At 43.6% G+C, this 23,116-nt stretch overlaps 1 protein-coding gene across 2 annotated transcripts in view; it reads left to right on the top strand.

Annotated features, from left to right (window-relative positions):
* FZR1 (fizzy and cell division cycle 20 related 1) overlaps positions 1 to 23,116 on the top strand; it is a 77,515-nt gene that overhangs the window by 17,812 nt on the left and 36,587 nt on the right. For both annotated transcript variants that reach the window (XM_083179248.1, XM_083179249.1), the window contains 2 exons: positions 2,388 to 2,513; positions 21,027 to 21,090. In XM_083179248.1, the coding sequence (XP_083035374.1) occupies positions 2,388 to 2,513; positions 21,027 to 21,090 (190 nt within the window). The remainder of the gene's footprint in view (positions 1 to 2,387; positions 2,514 to 21,026; positions 21,091 to 23,116) is intronic.

Genomic DNA, 23,116 nt, shown 5'->3' with positions numbered 1-23,116 from the left:
TTGTAGTATGTTGAGGATGTGTGAACATGAGTATTTATGTTGTACAAAACCTGAAATACACACATATATTTTATTTGTGCATGAAACAAGGTTTCAAAACATAAAACAAAGTCTATGTACTATCTCAGGCACTGAACTGGAATGCCAAGCAATCATTTTCTTGCACATATTTTGTGTCGGTTACATATCCTGTCCCCAGGTAGTGCCGTTTACATATCCTGTCCCCAGGTAGTGCCGTTTATATATCCTGTCCCCAGGTAGTGCCACTTACAGATGTCCCCTGTAGGCTTTTAGCAAAAGAAAAAATACATCCTGGAAACTATGGTTGGTAGAAAGTTCATAGTAAGCCTGTGAGATTTTTAAAACTTTGATAAAGGACAATCATTAACTATGAATATGGGCTTTATTCAGAATTGATCGCAGCACAGATTTGTTCTATAAATGGGTAAAACCATGTCCACTGCAGGTGGGGCAGATGTTACATGTGCAGAGAGAGTTATAGTGTGTACACACGGTAAGATTTGGCTTCCGATGTTCCTGATATAGGGAACGTCGGAAGCCAAATCGCATGCTTTTTTTAGGGCTTGCGAGCCCGATGCGCGCTCCCGTGTGAGCGTATATCGGCAGCCAGATAGAGAGGGCAGGCAAGACTATATAGTGCAGATCTGCACTATATAGTCTAAATTGTGCCCCTCTGGCATGCCGTGAGATGCGAGTCCTGATGTAATCTGATCGCGTCGGGACTCGCATCTCACGGCATATCCTGCTGTGTGTACACACCTTTAGATTTGAGTGAGTTATTTTGTTTCTGTGCAGAGTAAATACTGGCTGTTTTTATTTTTACACTGCAATTTAGATTTCCGTTTGAACACACCCCACCCAAATCTAACTCTGCACATGTTACATTTGCTCCACCTGCAGTGCACATGGTTTTGTCCATTTTGAGAACAAACTTAGCCCCCTATTTCTTATGAGGCATATACACAGGGAGATTTGAGCAAGAGATGTGTTATGAGCAATTTAGTGTGGGAGATTTTCAACATTCTAGATCTCCCATGCACACAGCGATTTTGCACAAGAGATTTGTGCTGAGTGATATAGTAAGGGAGGTATGTGCTAGTAGGGTCAGGGAGGGTTCTGGTGGTGTAGATTGCTCAGATTGCTTCTTAAAACATGGGCGGTTTGCAGTCTCTTGCTAAGCGATCTGACTAGATATATACTGCATGAGGGTCTGCGCACTGCGATCGGTATGGGGCATATACACTGAGCACTATGTGCTTAATCTCTAAGCGATTTAGCCAAATTGCTTAGAAATTAAGCAGAAATCTCCCTGTGTGTATGGCTGCTTATATGTTGCTGCAGATCTTAGCAATTCAAAATGTATTTTTTTTACCCTGGGGCTAGTCCCTTCTGAGTTTTCTCGTATCAACTAATATCTTAACACTACTGGTTAAAAATAAATGTGATTTATGCCTACACGATTGGTATTTGCATATGTGCATAGTTGTTTATTTCAGTGCGAGTTCACCAAATTTATTTTTTTAACTGATCACAATTTCTAGAGAACACCCTCTAATGCTAGGATTTTCACCACACATTAATTTGAGTACATTTTTTGTCATCCTATAGTTATATGGTATGGCGTTCAGGTTTTATTGCTTGATACATTCCTCAAATATGACCTTTCTCCTGTGAATGATATCTGCATAAAAGTAATACATAGAAAATGTGAAGAAGGAATAATCTGTTATGCTTGGGGATGCAGTGCCTAATTGAATTGGTTCGGGGTGTCCGTTAGCCACAGGGTAAACCTCTTGTCTTATTAGATATGTGTCTCTTGGTGTAATTTGTTTTTGATAGAGATAGAGAACACCTACAGTATATAGCTGCAGTAGATCACATTGTCTGATCGATCCGATAATTGCTACATCTGACAGTGTATATTCTTGCATCTCCAGAGGCTGTGAAAAACCATGTGTGTGCTATGGGTAATAAGCATCTGATCGGAGCAACAATTGAATAGTTTCAATGGATGTTCATTACTATAAATGCCCAGTAGAGGGTGCAATAAACAATTGAATCGGCTCCTTTTGTTTGTTTAGCTTCTGCAAAAAAAGGCTTTTTTTTTATCAGATAGGTAGTTGTTTTATATGTTTTTGTTCCAGTAACACATGGCAGAAACTTATAGATGTGATAAGATTCCCTTTATAACACCTATTAGTTCCTGCAAAAGTACAAACCACTGCCTCTGATGAACTAAGTTGTGTGTAATAGATGGTGTGCACTGGCAGCAAAGTAGTAATATCAGGTGTATGAATACTGTCAACTGAACACTAATATGTATCAAAACGCACACATTTTCAAATCACCCATCTCTTTTACTGCAGGTGCCAGAAATGAGGAGGACGTTGACCCCATCAAATTCTCCAATGTCTTCTCCAAGTAAACACGGAGATAGATTTATTCCATCTAGAGCTGGAGCAAACTGGAGTATTAACTTTCACCGGATAAATGTGAGTGACTATTGATGAAATAGAAGTTTTAGTCTTTTTTTAACATTTGTTGTCAGCGCGTATAGTTCGGTTTCAGACTTGCTAGCCTTCTACAGTATATATGACTTGGCAGTGGTAACATAGCCAACTAGTACTAAAGTGGAACAGCCGCTCATTATCCAGTATTCAGTGCTCCCGATTCACCGGTTTTTGTTTTTTTTGACGAGTCGGGCTGTTTTCACTACTTGCAGTGAATCTATTTCACTAAAAATCTGATTCACCCTATTCAATTTTCACTGTTCGCCGCAAGCGAACAGTGAATGCCGGCCAGTTCTCCGGTTTCATGCTCGCTGCAATTCGCTGGTGTATTTCAATGGGGTATTCACTGGGATTCGCCAAGAGTGTATTCAATGCTAGGATGGAGAACTGCTTTCTCCCTGATTTTTTTTTTTTTTTTGCCATGATTCACCGTTTTGCATTCGACCTCTTTTTTAGGTGAACTGGAAAGTGATCAAAAAATCAGAATTTCTTTTTCTGTGAAGGGCATGCTATTTTTATTCATGTGCTTGAAGCACATTAACCACTTAAGTGGTATGCCCACATTTTCCGGGCTCAGCTACGCTGCCGCAGCGGGCTGAACCGGAAATTTCCCGGGCATACCACTATGTAGTAGGTGGTATGGTGCGCTACCTTTAGGGGTCACCCCCCTACCCCTCCTGTTGTTCCCCCTGGGTCCCTCTGCTCCGGTGTACCCTGCAATCCTACGCCAGAGCTCCCTCGCCGCCAATCATCCTTCTTTAGTGACGTAGGCGGCAAGCTCGGGGATGTTCAGGGTGGCTCGGGGGGGACTTGGGAGAGTTCAGTCACCCGAGTCCTCCCGAGCCGCCGCGAAACATCCTCGAGCCTGCCGTCTGTCTGACTGACAAGCGGGCAGGGCAGGTGAGCTCGTCTGACTGACAAGCGAGCAGGGCAGGTGAGCTCCGGCGTACTAAGAGCAAAGGTGAGGGGGCGGCTTCTTATATATAATTTTTTTTTACACATTCGCCAGCAGGGGGTCCGGAATTTGAGAGCCACTCATTAGATATTCATATATTCAATGCTCCCGCTCATTACATGCCAAGCGGGAACAGTGCAGCGGCTCCCTACCCCAGTCCCCTGCCAGCTCTCCCGGGGGGCAGCTTCTGCTGGCTGTGTCCCCGGGAGCCCTGCTTCTGGCCCACAGTGTCTGACGCAGGCAGGGAGGCTTCCATCACTATGCCTGCCGCCGTTCCCCGGCTCAGGGTTAAAATTCGCAGTCAGGGGCAGCGAGCCCCTGCAGCATTGAATACATCGACAGGGAGGGCTGGCAACGAATGCTCCAGCCCTCCGGAACACGGCGACTGCAGCGAATCCTAAGCAGGATTCGCTACACATGCCAAAAATCCTCATAGAATACTGCCCATTGAGTCTTAAAAAAACCCAAAAAACTATACTTTTGATTCATATGCAAGAATTTTTTTTTATGAACACTGCGCTAGTCATTGAAAACAGGTACGTTTGACTGAAAAAATCAACACTCTGATATTTAATTAATAAAATATATAGATATATAATCTTTTATAAAAATACTCTTTTTGGGAGAATACATTTATATATTTTAATTAAATTATCAGTCTGGAGGCCCCATCCACTATGGGGTGTACCAGCAAACCTCTGAAGGCCCCCATCCACTAGGGGGTGTCCCAACAATCTATTGGATCAGTTTTGGTTGCAATGTGTGTGGGACCTTCCCAGAGGACAGGATTGCATGCAATACACTGCATGCAATGTATCTTTCAATCCTAGCAGGGCTGCAACAGATATTCGTGGCAGCCAGTGAAATCTGCAATGCGAGGCTGGCATCGCAATCGCACAAAAAGCACCTGCGATGTGCCTGTTTTCATGAAATCCGTTGCAGAAAAGTGTTGCAGTCGCATGAAAACAGGCCATGTCGCACTAGTGGATGGGGGCCTTGAAGGGTTGACTCTTTCAGTCAAACCCACCTGTTTTTATTGACTAGCGCAGTGTTTATCCAAAAAATTCTTAAGTTGCAATACACACATCTTATGAGTTTTTAATTGCTCCCACAAGCAGGTCTAACACTGCAGCTATATTAATAAAATGATATATGTGTGTGTGTGGACAACAAGGGAGAGAAGGAGCACTTGATAGTGCATTAAACGTTTTAATAGCAGAGTTGTAAAACATCAATTCCAGGTACAAATGACATGAACCCGTACCAAAGTAAAAGACACTGTGGGCTGGTTACCACACAGCATATCCACGGCAAATCAGCTGGGCACCCGGGGATTCCACTGTCTCTCACAGGCTCGATCCTTTCCACACGCTGGCTTGCAGTGCGGCAGAAGCGAGGACGCTGAGAAGCGAGGACGCTGAGAAGCGAGGGGATCACTGGCAACAGCGAGTGAACAGGGTGAACGTCAGCAGGCCACGCTCTAACGAGTTTCATCAGGATGACTTTCAGACACCAAAATTTAAAAAAAAAAACCTTTTAGTTTAAAAGTTCACATTCCAGTTCTCCATGAAAAGATGGAGAATTGCTACACGGAGAGACACGACGAAAATCACTTAAAATGACGGCGAAAATATCACATTGAATAGGGTGGTTCACTTTTGGAGAGCAAAATGCTCCTTCCAACGCGAAAATAGCACAAACTCGCTATAAAACAAGGCAAATTTTTCTCATTGAATACTGGCCTATGTCGCAGCCATTTCCAGGCCACATGAAAATTCTAAGTGGCAATGTTAATGGCGATTAAATATGACCAGAGAGACAATAAGTGAAAAGCGCTGGTTACGTAATAAGTCCGCAACCAACGTACCCTTTATACCTAACTACGTGCGTACAAAGCGTAGCGTACCTTTTATTGTATTATGTATACCAAGAACCAATACCTTAATCAGAGATTCCTTCGCAGTACTTTGTCTCTAATCTGCGAATATACCTTAATGGACAGTGTCCGTAATATACCTAATCGCTATTATGCGAATAAACAGACACGACCACTGTATAGAATTAAGGAGATAAGAACTCCGTAAAAAGGTTGTATTTGAGTCCCTAATGGACAAAAGGGGGTTACAGAAATAAGAATAAACAGGTATAACAAGTAATACAATATACTAACAATGAATGCTAAACAGACTCTGCTAAGGGGAAAGAAAAACAGATACAAGACACAATCAGCCAATCCATACAATAAGGATAAATACCGTTAATGCAACCGATACCGTTCTCATCAAATATGCGAAGTGTAGTCCGGTCAGAGCTCACTATCGTTCAGGGATGAACTATAGTCCGGTGGTCAGGTCAGGGAAAAGTGGATGTGCCGAAGAGACTTTGGCTGCTCTGGGTCGCCTATCTTATAGGGTCAGAAAGGGGAGGTCAAAGGCCGTTCTCATTGGTCAGGGGTCGAATGTCAGGTCAGCTGTGATTGGGGGTTAAGCTGATACACCTGGTTTGGCTAGGTCCAGGGGAGTGAACTTTAAGAGTCCTTTGTTCGGTGGTTTCGGCGTCAGCAGTGATAAGAACTGGTTTCATCTGGATTTCTTTGTTACATTACTTTCAGCAGAAACTGTCCCTGGAATATGGATTATGTCCATCACTGTTGAGCCGTGTATATTGCGGAATATTCGCAATGACCGGAATACTTCGCACAATGAATAGAACGGAACGATACTAAACACGATACAGACAGATGTATGCAGGGCTAACTAAGCTATGTGTGGCGTTCTAAACCTTTAACTATATTTTACTTAGTGTCAGTGTGTATTTATGAATTTATGTGTGATAGTATGGCTACTCTTTTGGTCCACTTTGTCACACATACTCGGGTATGGAAACTTTATTTGCGCAACTCTGCGAACCAAAATGGCGGCCATACTATCCTAAAATGGCGTGTGTGTAACTCGACTTCCATAGTCCACCCTTTAACAGTAAATATAAAACTGTTACAATACAAAACATTTCACACGATAATACAGAAATTCATAATCCTAACAAAGAAATTGGGATACATGAATTAAACATATAAGGGGAGTAAACCATCTGCTCTCGGCCGATCCAGGATCATGGATAAACGATGGGCCGCATTTATCGAACAATCTACTCAGGGTCACGAAGGATAATGTACAATTTTGGGATGAAAATAAAAACAGGGGTGGTTACAACATATACACGTTCACAAAATATGGTTTCTTTAAAGGGAGGTGGTTTCGATTCTAGGGTCATATACCAAACCCTGGTCTTCCTCTGTATCTCTCGTTCTTACACTCATGATTTCGGTACGTTTTGTCTTTCCCCGGGTCACCACTTTTAAACATTTGAACAATAACACAAAGACTATGATGGCACCACCGATACAGAGAAGGAGTTTTCCTATGCTAGCTATGATCCCTTGCGCCCATTCTCCTAAACCAGAGAACCAGTGCATTGGATTCAACCAGGAGGTCCATTCACTAACTTTGTTACCTATTTCTGTCAGGCTGATATTATGTTCCCTTCTAAATTCCCATTTAAGCTGAAGAATCTCATCCATCCGATGATCGATGATTTCTTCTGGGTCTTCAGTATTGTTGGTGATATATGTACAACATTTCACCCCAAACTGTGTAGAGAGGGTGACACAATATCCTCCTGTCATAGCTGTCAGATAGTTCAGCACCATCCGATGTTGGACCAGCTCTCTTTTGTATGCTTGCAACTCTTTCCCAGTGTATCTAAAGGTGTCATCATAAATCTCAGTGATGTTATCTACCAAGCTGGCTAATGCTTGTATATATTTAAAATTTTTGACTCCTCTGGCTGTATGGGTGATATCTAAAGCAATAAGGAGTTGGATACCGAACGACTCGTGTATCATTTCAGATGCTAGGGGTTCCTTCTTGATTGTTAAATCCCTTTTATGGATTTGGTCATAATGGGTATGAGTGTAAGGAGGAGGTATACCTCTGTGTATGCTCACCATCTCATCATGTGTGAGGGTCATCACTTCAGGTAACACTCTGCCTAGGTAACAAATTCCAACGTAGTTCATGGAGAGCCATTTGTACGCCCTCCTACCACAAATATAATAAACATCGTCAGGGAGAAAATAAGGGACAGAGTATTTCATGATCTTGTCACACATTATCCATAAGAACATCCCCGTCCCCTGTTCCCTGACTTGTTCCTCACAGATTTCTGGCTGTAGGGTTACATTACAGTAGCCGGCTGATACTCTGCCGGCCATCATTTTACTTCTCTTCACCGTGTAGACACATTTATAGTGTCTCCCACTGGTTCGGATTTTTAACAACAATTCTTTATCAATAGGCTCTCCATCTGGACGCTGGGAGTAAGTTATTGTCTGGTTATGCCATGTCACTTCCCAAGTACCAATCGCTCTGGAACTCGAGAAGTTCATACATACCAGGGATTTATCCACTTGGTATGGGTGTAATCTAAGACTAGGGGACCTGGTATACAGGTATCTCTTATCCAATGGCCTCCCCTTGTTTAATACGCTTATCTCTGAAATATTAAGCGGGTATGGGACTAGGCCTACACTACTCCTTTTATGTAACACTTGTGAACACACCCAGCATTCTGTTTGGTTTAAGACCTTACCCACTAGTGAGTGGTAATCACTCAAAGGATGTCGGCCTGTAGTTGCCTTACTTGTCGACTGACATCGCTGGATGCATTCTTCTTCCATTTTAGGTTGACAATATCTACAGACACAGTACTCACCAGACAATAACTCATCACATAGCCCTTGAACTACGTTTCCCTCATACCTTTTACCTTCTCCTGTCATGGGCAAAGTTTCAAGCTGGTTTAGGGATTCTACCTCACCCATATCTGGATCCATTATTACACTGTCAGAACTCCGCTCTGATCGCTCTAGAATGTGGCAGCCACCGAGTATCTTGGGATGAAGAAAAGAACACAGAAAGAAGACAAAGAAATATATGCATAACTGTGAACCTGTTGCTTGGAGTCCTTCCATCATCTCTACCCAGGAGACTTTTATTTTTCTCTGCTCTGGGACCTTTGTTCGCTCAGGTTGCTCGACCTTGGCTGCTTCTCAGTGTTCCCGAAACAATGCTTCTAGCGACACTTCTTCTCTCTCGCTCTCTGCACACTGGGACTCTGGGTTACTGGCTTTCTTGCAGTGGGACGAATGTATCCAAGTCTCTCTCTCTGCGACTTTAATTGATGTAGTGCTGGTCAACAAAACTTGGTACGGTCCTTCCCAACGGTCTATCAAACAACCTGAGCGTAAAAAATTTCGGATCATAACAAAGTCTCCTGGTTTGAGATTATGACAATTCTCGGCAGGCATATCAGGGTTCAGTAACTTCAGCTGCTTTTGTTGCTCCCTTAGCTGTTTGTTTAGCTTTAGGATATACTGTACAGTTAGCTCATTGTTACATTTGAGATCATCCTGTGGGTCTATCATGATGTGTGGCTGCCGACCAAACAATATCTCGAAGGGAGACAAGTTGAGCGGAGTCCTGGGAGTGGTCCTAATGCTATACAGCACAATAGGCAGTGCCTCTGGCCATAACAACCCTGTTTCAGCCATAACTTTACCCAATTTGTTCTTAATAGTACCATTCATTCTCTCAACTTTGGCGCTCGCCTGGGGACGATATGGAGTATGAAGTTTACTATTAATCCCCAGGAGTTTACACATGATTTGGAAGACCTCTCCTGTGAAATGAGTGCCTCTGTCACTCTCAATGACCTTTGGGATACCATACCTACAGACAAACTCCTGACATATTTTCTTTGCTGTAAAGGTAGCAGTGTTGGAGGCAGCGGGGAAAGCCTCCACCCAGCTGGAAAACATGTCAACACAAACTAATACATATTTCAAATTTCTACAGGGTGGCAACTGTATGAAGTCGATTTGTATTACCTGGAAAGGGCCTTCTGTAGGAGGGATGTGGGATGGCTCTGTTGGGATGGCTTTTCCAACGTTCTTCCTCAAACAGGTGAGGCATGACATTGCCACTCTACCTGCTTGAGAAGCGAACCCTGGTGCACACCAGTAGGCCTTTACCAGCTTGCACATACCTTCCTTCCCAAGATGTGTCAGCCCATGGGCCGCCTCGGCTAGACTAGGAAGGTATGCCCTGGGGGCCACTGGTTTCCCGTGTGCATCTCTCCAAAGTCCGGTAGACTCTTGGCCACATCCCTTCGACTTCCATACTGCTCTTTCCTGTGGGGAACACAAATTCTGCATGTCTATCAGTTTGGATGTGGATACCATGTTCAGTGTACAAAGGTTGGTGGGATGGGTGAAAATATTTACAGGGCATGCGGCCCTTTTCGCTGCCTCATCAGCGCGGCTGTTACCAAGTGACACCGGGTCCTTCTCTGATGTGTGAGCTTTGCACTTGATAACAGCCACTCTGTCTGGAAGCTGAATAGCTCCCAGAAGTCTCCTAATATATGTCGCATACGCCACTGGTGTGCCAGCCGCCGTCATGAAATTTCGGAGGTGCCATAGGGCTCCAAAATCATGGACTACTCCGAAAGCATATCTGGAGTCGGTATATATGTTGACTGATTTTCCTTGGGCCAGTTCACATGCTCTGGTCAGTGCCACCAGTTCCGCTACTTGTGCTGAGTGAGGTGGTCCCAAGGGTTCAGCTTCCACAATACCTTCTCCATCTACTACTGCGTAGCCTGTGCACAGCTCTCCCGTGTCCGTCTGTCTATGACAGCTACCATCTGTGAATAAGGTTATGTCTACCTCACTTAATGGGCTGTCGCTTATGTCAGGACGTGCTGTGAAGGTCTGATTCAGGTAGGTCATGCAATCATGTTTGTCCTCACCCTCACTAAACTCTGCTTTACCATATTCAGCAACATTCCCATCACCCTCCACCCTTTGTGCCTTGGAGGGCACATGAGGAAGGAATGTGGCTGGGTTTAGTGTGTTGCATCTTTTGATGGTAATATTTACTGGGGCCATCAGCGCCAGTTCCCACTTAGTGAACCGTGCTGAGGACACATGACATGTTTGGGCAGAATTTAGGAGGGCAGAGACAGCATGGGGAGCATGAACAGTTAAATCGTGTCCCAACACTACGTCCTCACTCTTACTTACTAGTTGTGCTATTGCAGCCACACTTCGTAAGCAAGTTGGGAGTGAGCGTGCTACTGTGTCCAGCTGGCCACTGTAGTACGCTATTGGTCGGTTGGCATCACCATGTATTTGTACAAGTACTCCTGCCGCACACCCACCTGATTCAGTTCCGTACAGTTCGAAGGGTTTCCCAGAATCTGGCATTCCCAGTGCTGGGGCCTTTGTTAGGCTCACCTTTAGTTCCTCGAAAGCCAGCTCAGATTCCTCAGTATGAGAGACCCGATCTGGCTTAGTTGAGGAAACCATCTCTTGTAGTGGTAATGCCAGAATAGAGAATCCTGGGATCCAATTGCGACAGTATCCACACATGCCTAGGAACGTACGGATCTGATGCTGGGTCTGTGGCAGTACCATGTTCTGAATCGCTTGGATTCTGTCGTCGGTGAGGTGTCTCAGCCCTTGGGTAAGGCAGTGGCCCAGATACTTAACCCTGGTCTGGCATAATTGCAGCTTATCCTTTGATACTTTATGTCCTGTCTCTGAGAGATGCATCAGTAGCTGTCTAGTGTCATCCACTGATGACTCCAGTGACTCAGAACACAACAATAAGTCATCAACATATTGTATCAGTATCGAACCACTCATGGGTTGAAAGGATTGTAAACAATCATGCAAGGCCTGGGAGAAGATGCTGGGGCTGTCTATGAATCCTTGGGGGAGTCGTGTCCAGGTATACTGTACTCCTCTGTAAGTAAAGGCGAACAGATACTGGCTGTCAGGGTGCAAAGGGACGGAGAAGAACGCTGAACACAAATCAATGACTGTGAAATGAGTACAGTGAGGTGGGATTTGCATTAGGATGACAGCTGGGTTTGGCACTACGGGGAATTGGCTCTCAACTACTTTGTTTACCCCTCTTAAATCCTGCACTAGTCTGTAGCCCCTCCCCCTGCTCTTTTTCACAGGAAAGATGGGACTATTGGCCGTGCTGGAAGTTCTAACTAGGATTTCCTGTTGGAGCAATCGTTGGATCACTGGGAATACACCTAGCTCAACTTCAGGTTTTAAAGGGTACTGCGGTATTTTTGGGGCTATCCTGCCTTCTTTTAAGCGGATTTCTACTGGAGCTACATTTGCCATTAGCCCAGCATCCTGTCCATCTTTAGTCCAAAGGGAACCCGGTATTTGTGCTGTAATTTCAGCTACCCTAGATGGATTTGATTCTACAACAGTGGAACACAACATTAGCCTCTGAGGACTGTCCAGCATATCTTGCACTTCTTGTGTAAGATTTTTAGGAGTGTCCAGGAATACCCCATCGGGGGTGCAATAGATGACACATCCCATTTTGCATAGTAAATCTCTACCCAGAAGGTTAGTCGGGGCCGCTGCAGCCAACAGGAAAGAATGTTTGGTATGCAAAGGCCCGATTGTAACCTCTGCTGGTTTCGTCAGTGGGTAATGTTGTATTTTTCCTGTTACCCCAATTGCCGCTACTGATTGGTTAGTGAAACCCAAGTGAAGAGGAGTGTTGAGAACAGATCTGGCCGCCCCTGTATCAACCAAAAAGGTTTGCCTTACTCCAGCTATATCAACCTTCACCTGAGGTTCCTCTCTAAGGTGTTGAGTTAATCTAACTGGCTGTAGGATACAGGTGTGACCTGTTTCCTATTGTCTGACCTGCGTTGCCCTTAGCACAGTGTCAGCCATCAGATGGGGAGGAGGCATGTTGCGTGACCTGTCTGTCTCCTCCCATTGTCTAGGGGCTGGGTATCTCCGTGTCTCACCTCTGTGAGATTCCCATTCTCGCTTATGTGTTTGGTAACTCCTGGGGTTTCCTGCCCTACAATGAGCTGAGTAATGACCTTCCCTATTGCAGTTGTAACAGATAGTTGGCTTTCTACCTGTGTCCCTGGTGTTTCGTTGTTGGTATGCAGCTTTGTTTGGGGCATTAGAAAGGGCCTGGATGCTAACCATCATCAGTTTGTCAGTTTGCAGTTCCCTGTGCTTCTTAATGTTGCGGTCGTGGTCCACAGCAGATTCCCGTAGGGCATCCACTGTCATTCCACGCCAATTTGGAAAAGAAGTTTGGACTCTGGCTCTCAGGTTTTCCCTAAGCCCTTCCACCAGCACAGAGACAATCATCTTCCTCAGGTGGGGGTCGTCCTTAGGCTCGGAGACACCAGTGTACTTTGATACCTCCAGTAAAGCCTTTGTAAAATAATCAGCAGCAGTTTCGCCATCTTTCTGTTTGATGGTGAAAATCTTGCTATATTCTACTGCTGCAGGAAAATACACTCCTAACTGTAAGTTAATCAGGCGTATATTCTCCTGGTTGATCTCATCATTTATCTCCTTGTCCACTTTCAATCCACTATCCTGAATGAATTTCGGGATGTCAATGTGAGTGGGGAGACAGGCCCTCAACATGATTCTCCAATCCTTGTTGGTGGGCTCATCAGAGTTTCCCAGATCCCTTACAAATTTCCGGCACACTGCCAGATCTTTCCTAGGATCAGGGAAATCTGTAATGATGGACCGCAGCTCTAACCGTGTCCATGGGTTTAGCATGGTCATCTTTCTGGTAGGTATCACACCCTCTCTGTCTGCCTTACCATAGGGAACCTCCAGTGTGCGTACAGGGTATGTTTGTACCACATTCGCATTACTGGGACCTGCTTGGGAGTCAATTGTGTCTGTGCTGTGTGGTGCATCATTACCTGAGTCCAATACTATGCTGTTGGCATCAGCCGTCTCCTCCTCCTGTGCTGGGGCCTCAACAGCGGGTTGAGCTTTTCCCTCAATCATATTAATTGCATGAGAGACGGCCAGTGCCAACAGCTGCTCGTTTTCCTCTCGGGCTTCCTTGTAAGGGGATAAGACAGGGTACAGGTTAGCAACGGATACATTATTACTTATACTTTTCTTATGAGTCATTATCCCCTTCGGCACATATGGGGGTGGGGGAGCTGTTTCTATTGTGGCAGCGGTTGCATTTATATTGTGGCTGATTGCGTCAGGTATTGCCAAACCTCTGCTTCCCCATTGTTCCTGTCCTTCCTTCTGCCACAATTTAAGAATATCTATATGCTTCACTCTCTCCTTACGACTGGAGAGTAGGCATATTTCATCTTTTACTGCCGATAAGATTTCCGGATCGAAGCTACCAACACTGGGAAATTCTAACTTGCTGCCTTGTGTCATTTTTCTCCATTTATTTTGGTAAACAACTGCGAGTTCACCGTGCTTCCTGCACATAATAAAAGCAGCCGATCCTTTTGGCCGGCTTGCTTCCTCCCTAACATGCACGTTATCACAGCGTGACCCGTTATTACCCATAGTTACAGGAATAAACGTTCACAGCTTAATAGATATCGGTGGGTTATTACTTATCTTACACTGCGCTTGAGTCGTGTCGTCACACACCCGTTCGCCTCAGTTATTTTTCACACTGGGCGCTGGTTACACCTTGGTCTTATGCATATATTTGAAATATTTCTGTACAGAAAATCTTCCCAAGTTGGTAGCTTTTCACTGGATACTTATGCAGGTATAAATCCCTTATAACACTCTATAGGAATCTATTAAAATAATGCTTGAGTTGCTTGTTTTTAAAAAAATGAACAAAAAGAAAAAAACTTATTTTCTTTTATTAATCACCGCCTCATTCGCATTATATTGCTATACTGTTTAAATAAAGCTAGTGGTTAAATACTGTTCACCTTTGAGTTCCTATGTGTGCTGCATGTGCAGTACCAATGAACAGCCACGTGTGTACATGCACTGTTCACAGGCCGCCGATGAATCGGCCACCCACGTGTTCTATAGTGTATTTGCAAGGCTGTGCTCGGGTTTCGCTATACGCAGTAATTGCGCCTAAATGTGGAATAAATCCCTTAACTCCGTCCGAAAGTTACGTATCAAGATGCGAAATAAATCCCGCACTTAATCCGTAAATCACGTACAAAGATGCGAAAATTTCCCGATATGGGCCCGTGCGCGCGCACCTTGCGTAATACACAATAGACGCTTTACGTTACTGCAAAAAGGCCCAGGGCTTGTCGCCACGTGGCTGAGTCCCTGGTTTTGCAGTAACTAACAAAAAGTTATAGTTTTGCACAGAGGGGATCCTCTATGTACTATAATAAACACAGACTCCACGTGTGCGAACCTTATCGCACGTGGTACATATACTATAATAAACAAGCAACCCAAGACACTATACCCCGTTAAACTACTTGTGGCAGGCAGAAGTACAGTTTACTAAACACTTAGGTATGATATGCTTTAAAACACGTGGCTTTCACTTATTGTACACCGGGTTCAGCGCTAGCACTTCCCGAACTCCGCACCGCCGCGGACTCGGCCTATCCAGCAATGGAAACAAATAAATACTTCCACCCTTTTGCTGGTATAGGTCGGGTCGCACGCCTGGTACTGAGTTCTGGAATGTGGAGCGGACGGACGTGCCCCCAATTGTTAATGGCGATTAAATATGACCAGAGAGACAATAAGTGAAAAGCGCTGGTTACGTAATAAGTCCGCAACCAACGTACCCTTTATACCTAACTACGTGCGTACAAAGCGTAGCGCAGCGCAGCGTAGCGTACCTTTTATTGTATTATGTATACCAAGAACCAATACCTTAATCAGAGATTCCTTCGCAGTACTTTGTCTCTAATCTGCGAATATACCTTAATGGACAGTGTCCGTAATATACCTAATCGCTATTATGCGAATAAACAGACACGACCACTGTATAGAATTAAGGAGATAAGAACTCCGTAAAAAGGTTGTATTTGAGTCCCTAATGGACAAAAGGGGGTTACAGAAATAAGAATAAACAGGTATAACAAGTAATACAATATACTAACAATGAATGCTAAACAGACTCTGCTAAGGGGAAAGAAAAACAGATACAAGACACAATCAGCCAATCAATACAATAAGGATAAATACCGTTAATGCAACCGATACCGTTCTCATCAAATATGCGAAGTGTAGTCCGGTCAGAGCTCACTATCGTTCAGGGATGAACTATAGTCCGGTGGTCAGGTCAGGGAAAAGTGGATGTGCCGAAGAGACTTTGGCTGCTCTGGGTTGCCTATCTTATAGGGTCAGAAAGGGGAGGTCAAAGGCCGTTCTCATTGGTCAGGGGTCGAATGTCAGGTCAGCTGTGATTGGGGGTTAAGCTGATACACCTGGTTTGGCTAGGTCCAGGGGAGTGAACTGAGTCCTTTGTTCGGTGGTTTCGGCGTCAGCAGTGATAAGAACTGGTTTCATCTGGATTTCTTTGTTACATTACTTTCAGCAGAAACTGTCCCTGGAATATGGATTATGTCCATAACTGTTGAGCCGTGTATATTGCGGAATATTCGCAATGACCGGAATACTTCGCACAATGAATAGAACGGAACGATACTAAACACGATACAGACAGATGTATGCAGGGCTAACTAAGCTATGTGTGGCGTTCTAAACCTTTAACTATATTTTACTTAGTGTCAGTGTGTATTTATGAATTTATGTGTGATAGTATGGCTACTCTTTTGGTCCACTTTGTCACACATACTCGGGTATGGAAACTTTATTTGCGCAACTCTGCGAACCAAAATGGCGGCCATACTATCCTAAAATGGCGTGTGTGTAACTCGACTTCCATAGCAAATATGCAGTATCTTTCCCGCACTCCCCTCCCACTCTTTATCCTGTGACATGAACAGGAAAGATACACTTTGGTGCGCACAAGTAAAAATTTTTTACATATTTGATTTTTTTTTTTTTTTGTTTCGAACAATGGTTACGCCGTTTACAGATGTAACTTTGAGGCTAAAGATGGGCGCTCAACCAAAGGGTTGGTTCCTACCCGTCGAGGGGACCCATTCCAGTGGAAGGTGGACACCTTCAGGCTGAATAGGTCATTACGCCTGAAGGACCACTTTGGAAAACAGCCCCCTAGCAAGGACACAGCCTCACCCATCTCTACTATTCCTCCTAAACTTAAGAAATTAGCTCCCAGGTCGAAATTTGATCCAATCTCAAACAGCCCAACCATTAAAACTTTCACCCGCCTTATGGAACAGCAAGTAGAACATCTACAGACACCAGGGGTCGCAATACATTATAACCTCACCAAAGCAGAGAAGGTGGCCTTGGATGCTCTGTCAGCCCGAAAGGACATAATTATACGTGGGGCAGATAAAGGCGGTGGAGTGGTGGTACTCGATGTGGGGGACTACCGCAGAGAGTGTGACCGCCTATTAAGTGACACCAACACTTATGGGCTTTTGGACAAAGACCCCACTTGGGGGTTTAAAGTTGAACTAGATTCCCTTCTCAATAAAGCAGTACGGGAAGGTGATATTCTTCCGGAACTGAAACAGGCTTTAACAGTGGATTTTCCAGTGACTCCCCTGTTTTACTGTATACCTAAGATCCACAAGGGACTTAGGGATCCGCCTGGTCGGCCTATTGTGTCGGCCAGGGGATCCCTATTTCACCCTATTTCTGTGTTCCTGGACTGCTGGTTGAACCCTTGTGTCCAGGGTCTACCTGGTTACTTAAAGGACACTTCCTCTTTGCTGGTGTTTTTGAGGGACCTGCATTGTATACAAGATCTTTCCCTCATCACTTGTCTGTGTACGGCTGATGTGACTAGCCTCTACACCTGCATCCCACATGGTGCAGGTGTGGAGGCGGTCAGACGGCTGTTAACTAATAACCCTCTCTATAACGGTCCTCCCATAGAGCTGTTTATTGCCTTATTGTCCCTGGTATTGACCAGGAACTATTTTTTATATAATGGGAAATTTTACATCCAGCAGCTGGGCGTGGCCATGGGGTCGGCGGTGGCCCCGGCCTACGCCAATACTTATATGCATGGGATTGAGCTTGACCTATTTTTTGAGGGTAACCGTCACAGAGAAGGAGTGGTATTGTACTATCGTTATATTGACGATCTTTTGATCTTCTGGTCTAAACATCCTTCTGACCTGGAACATCTTCTAAAAAACCATAACAATAGTGGCAGCGTCATCCAATTTACTTCTCATATTGATACTACTAATGTCCAATTTTTGGACGTCGATATTAGCCTTAGAGATGGGCATTTGATCACAGCCCTTTATACTAAGAGCACCGATAGGAACACCATTTTAAGACACAATAGTTCTCATCCATTACCTTTGCGGCGTGGTCTGCCGTACTCGCAACTTCTGCAGGTGCGCCGGATCACGTCGGACGAGTCCCAGGTACCCAGGGCTTTGGACACCATGGTGGATAAATTTGTCCAACGTGGTTATCCAAGACCAGCATTAGTGCCCATTAGACAACGGGTGTTGGAGACACCCAGGGACATTACCCTACGGCCCAAACCATCCACTACTAACACTCAGTTAGGTAACAGGATCCCATGGGTCAATCGCTTCTCCTGTGATAGCAAACATACCACCATGAGAGCCAAACAGTGGTGGCCGATGGTGGCTTCTGATCCTGATCTCCCCCTCCTATACAAATCACATCTCATGCCCAGTTATTCAAGACAGTCCAACTTAAAGGACTGTTTGGTTAAATTGGACATTACTGGGTGGGATAAAAAAGTCCCCTCAAATTTTTTAACTAGGAAAAATGGGTGCTTTAGATGCCTGGGATGCACCACATGTAGAACTATGGACATTGGTGACAAATTTGTGCATCCGCACACTAAAAAAACATTCACCATTAACCATCCTCTCACATGCAGCACAACTTATGTTATTTATTTGCTTACATGCCCTTGTGGGCTGTCCTATGTGGGGAAGACCCAGCGCCAATTCAAAGAGCGCATGGCCCTACATAGGACAGCCATTTATCAGGCTGGTCATACGGGACATAGTGACCAACCCCTTGCCCGACATTGTTTAGCCTTTCATCACACGGTCAATGAGGTACGTTCAATAATTATTGACCATATCCCTAAAAACCTTAGGGGGGGCAATAGAAATAAACAGTTGCTGCAGCGTGAAAGTAGGTGGATTTTCACACTTGGCACTTTGGCCCCTGGTGGCTTAAATGAGACCCTGGGGCTGCAGTGCTTTTTGTGAATGCACACCTGTTTCTTCTATCGGTATTTTCTTTAGGGCCTTATTTCATTTCTTTTCATTTCTTTTCTTTTCTTTAATTGTTTATTTTAATATGTGATGAATTTGTCATGACCTGCCCTTTATTCCTTGGTTGTCTTTTGAAGAAAAGATAAAAAGAAAAAAAGAGCACCTGATCACCCGGAATAAACAGTTCCCTTTCTTTTTCTTTTTATTTTTTATTTTTCATTTCCCTACCCGTTTTGGGTTATTTGAGTTTTTGTGATATGTTTGTCACTTACAATTGTTGGGGTTTTTTGCGATTCTATTTGTTCAGTGCACACTATGTTGTGCGACCTGCATTCATTGTACCCAGTTTGAATATCAGGTGATTATTACAGCTACTAGTTATTCTATCGCTGTAGACAGCAATCGCTAGTTACATCCCCTTTTTTTTACATGAATGTTTTCTTCGTATTTATATGTATTTACATGTTGCCTAGGCAACAAATCAGGCCCAGACCAGCTCATACGTCATTCCCAGCTCCCGCGCGCCATCTTGTGTGTGGCGCTACATGCTGAGCGGATTGTGGTTGGCGGAAATAGGGTGTAGCAACCTAGTTTTCCGTCCGTCCACTTCTGTTTACAGCGGAGCGTTCACTCAGACGCGCGTTGAGGCGGAACTGACTTTCTGAGTGGTCAGCTGGACCGGAGGGACGCCTACTGTCGGGTGGACATTTCCGGTCCTGCCTGACTGTGTAGGACGCTCCCATGTCCAGCAGGTGAGCCTGATTTGTTTTTAATGGGATTGGTGGGCGGGATAGGGTGTGGGATTTGGTGGGTATATAAAGCCTTTCTGGATATATGTTTTTTGTGTGTATGCTGTCCATCCCTGACGACGGGGGGTAACCCCGATACTGTAGGATTAAAGGACTCCATTTATACAAGCCTGTCGAGTGCCGCCTCCTTCCTCCTCCTCTATATATATATATATATATATATATATATATATATATATATATATATATATATATATATATATATATATATATATATATATATATATATATATATATATATATATATATATAAAAATATATATATATATATATATATATATATATATATATACTTACGCTGGAGTGCTGCATCTCCTTTCTTCTACATATGCCTTTCTTCTACATATGCCTTTTGTGCTGTGCGAGCACCCGCGGTGAATTTGCTGGATGTGTGGATGTGCCGGACCTAACTCGTTCTTGTGTGTGTGTGTGTGTGTGTGTGTATATATGTATGTGTGTATGTATGTGTGTATGTGTATGTGTATGTATATATATGTGTATGTGTATATATATATATATATATATATATATATATATATATATATATATATATATATATATATATATACATACATACATACATACATACATACATACATACATACATACATACATACATACATACATACATACATACATACATACATGTTGAGTATCCCGTATCCAAAATGCTCGGGACCAGGAGAATTTTGGATAACGGATTATTCCGTATTTTGGAATATTTTAATATTTCAATGATGTATTTTGAAGTATCTTGCATTTATATACACAGCAAACACATGAAATGCACACCAATATATTTTATTTATTCAAAAAACAAGGTTTCAAAACATGAAACAAAATTTGTGTACTATCTCAGATATTGAATTTGAATGCCAAGCAATCATTTTTTGTACATATATAATGGCAGTTACATATCATTCCCTCAGTAGTGCTGTTACAAATGTCCCCAGTGAGTTTTAGCAAAAAAAATATATATTTTTTTCACTTTCTGGAATGTATGGTTTTCGGAATAATTCGGATAACGGATATTCGGATACGGGATACTCAACCTGTGTGTGTGTGTGTATATATATATATATATATATATATATATATATATATATATATATATATATATATATATATATATATATATATATATATATATATTCTAGAAATTTGAAGACTAATATTAAAAATATGGTCTTCAACAAAACACGGTGGAATTCAACAAAAAAAATTGATTCCTACAGTATGTGACCAATATGTTTTTTCGACCTGCTCATTATTTTTTCAACTGTCATGGCAAATAAATGGTACTTGCACGCCAATTCTGCCCAGTTTCAACAAAGTGTTTCAGATTAGAAAAAGGTTGTTGGGCAATGTTTAGAGCTAAATAACCTTTCTATGTCTGCAAGGGATAATATTTGTCTGTCTTGCTCAAATTATGTACAGTAAAGTATTTCACAGACCAGTACCTACTTTGTATACATTTTTTTTTTTTTATGGTACATTAAATACTTTTTATTTTTATCATAGGAAAATGAGAAATCCCCAAGTCAGAACAGGAAAGCCAAAGATGCCACTTCTGATAGTGGCAAAGGTGAGGTTATCCCTATTATTTTTGTAATAAAGCGCAGAAAATGCAATTTATATATGTTAGCTTCAACCCGTGTGTGCGTAGGGCATGCATTTATTTTCTAAATTGATCAATCAGTATATACATTTTTTTTCTGTTTTTAAAGAAAGGATCCAAATACTGAGCAATACATGAGGAAAATGGAATATATACATGTTTTTCTAAGAACGTGTATCTTTTTTTTCTCTAGCATCCAAATTAGGGGTACTGGATGTCATGGGTATAAAGTATATTGAAAATATGTGTAAAGTGCCATATCTTATGTGGCTTAACTCTGATTCCGATGCATGTTCACGTGTGAATAGGATCTGGAGATCAACATTGCTGTCACAAGGATTTGTCTTATCCCGCAGTCATGAATTGCATCCCATACGATACATCATATGCAAAAGGACCGTATATGGAGGCTCCTCGAAGGGCAATTGCTGAGGTGTCATGTGCGAGGCTGCATGCAATGCTTCGGTGTAGTGTATTGGGGGTGTTTAATTTGGGGAGTAAAATAATTTCAAGCCAGGTGTAAATAATTCCTTTCTTCCTGACAATGCCATAGAACAGGGTTGGCCAAACCGGTCCTCGAGATCTACCAACGGTCCACGTTTTCCAGGTTACCTAGCTGCTGCACAGCTGTAGTCATTACTAACTGTCACATTTTCAAACCTGCTGTATTCATTCCTACTATAGATCCACAGGTTGCCTGGAAAACATGAACTGTTGGTAGATCTTGAGGACAGGTTTGGCCACCCCTGCCATAGACCGTAGAGTCCTAAGTTTCTCTCCTTTCTTTTCCAACTTTTCTTCTTTTCCAACTGGATAGGGTATAGTCAGTCTTTCAGTATTCAGTTTTTTGCTTACCATGGAGGTTTGCATAGAGGTATGCAGGCTTGAGTAGCTAAACATTCAATTTGAGACCCCATCAGAATTGCTGATCATTCCTGTCATTTTCAGTTTTGGTCTTGGCCGTAATGCCAAGAGTATTTGCAAACACCATTACACTTTTGGTGGCTCCTTCTGAGTACTAAAGGTGGGATGGTTCTCCATTACTTAGATGATCTTCTGATCAAAAAAAGTTTTTGGCATTGCTGCAGAATGACTAGAGAACGCACTGACCCAAGGAAATTAAATTCTGGTTCTTTCTCAATTTTCAAAACACAACCAAACACTTTCCCAGCAAAATGACCTTCATGTAACTTCTACTTCAACAGCCTTCAGCATAGGGGCTTTTTTTCTTGAAGACAAGATACTCTAAAGGTCCATACACGACTATGCCCAGTGTGTATGGGAAGCGATGATGACAATCATCGCTGCGGGGAAAGCAGCTCAGTGCATACACACTGAGCGGCTTTTCCCCTACCCGGCGCCGATGGAGGGTGGGGGGGACGGTGTTGCATAGAGTAGCGCTATGCAAAGCCTTCCTGAAAGCCGCTCATCTGCTGGTATAACCAGCAGATGAACGGCTTTCCCGGCGATGTTGCAGGAGCGTGCAGCAGCGCTCACCGCCAGGCCATACACACTGTATGTATGGGCCTTAACTACAGTTACTGATGAAGTCCATTTTAGCATACAGGCAAGTGTATTGGGTGGAGAAAATGTCCCACTTACCCTCCTGCAATACAAGTTGGAGGTGATGCACCGGCCGCCCGCCTGTCCGGCGAGATAAGGGGGAGATCTTTGGAGGTGACGCGACCGCCAGTCACTGCAGGCGGTAGGGACTTAGAAGCTCTCGTGCACTGCATAGTCGGGAGCATTGCGAGAGCAGCAGCCGCCATCACTCTGTCCCCCCTTATCTCGCCGTGCAGGCGGACCAACGCATCAACTCTTCCATCTCCAACAGCCGGGCTGAAACCTTATTTAAGAAATAAAGGTAAATGGGGGACGGCATTAAGGGCCACCTCAGAGGGACGGGGGAAGCTGCATTCTAGGCCATGGGGGCTCCTTTCCCTGCTGCTCCCGGCTCATCATGGTCCCTTGCTGCCTCTTGCGCCGCTCCTCT

The sequence above is a fragment of the Crinia signifera genome, chromosome 1 (assembly GCF_055691185.1).
Source record: "Crinia signifera chromosome 1, ASM5569118v1, whole genome shotgun sequence".
NCBI lineage: Eukaryota > Metazoa > Chordata > Amphibia > Anura > Myobatrachidae > Crinia > Crinia signifera.
This window is presented reverse-complemented; position numbering and strand designations above follow the sequence as displayed.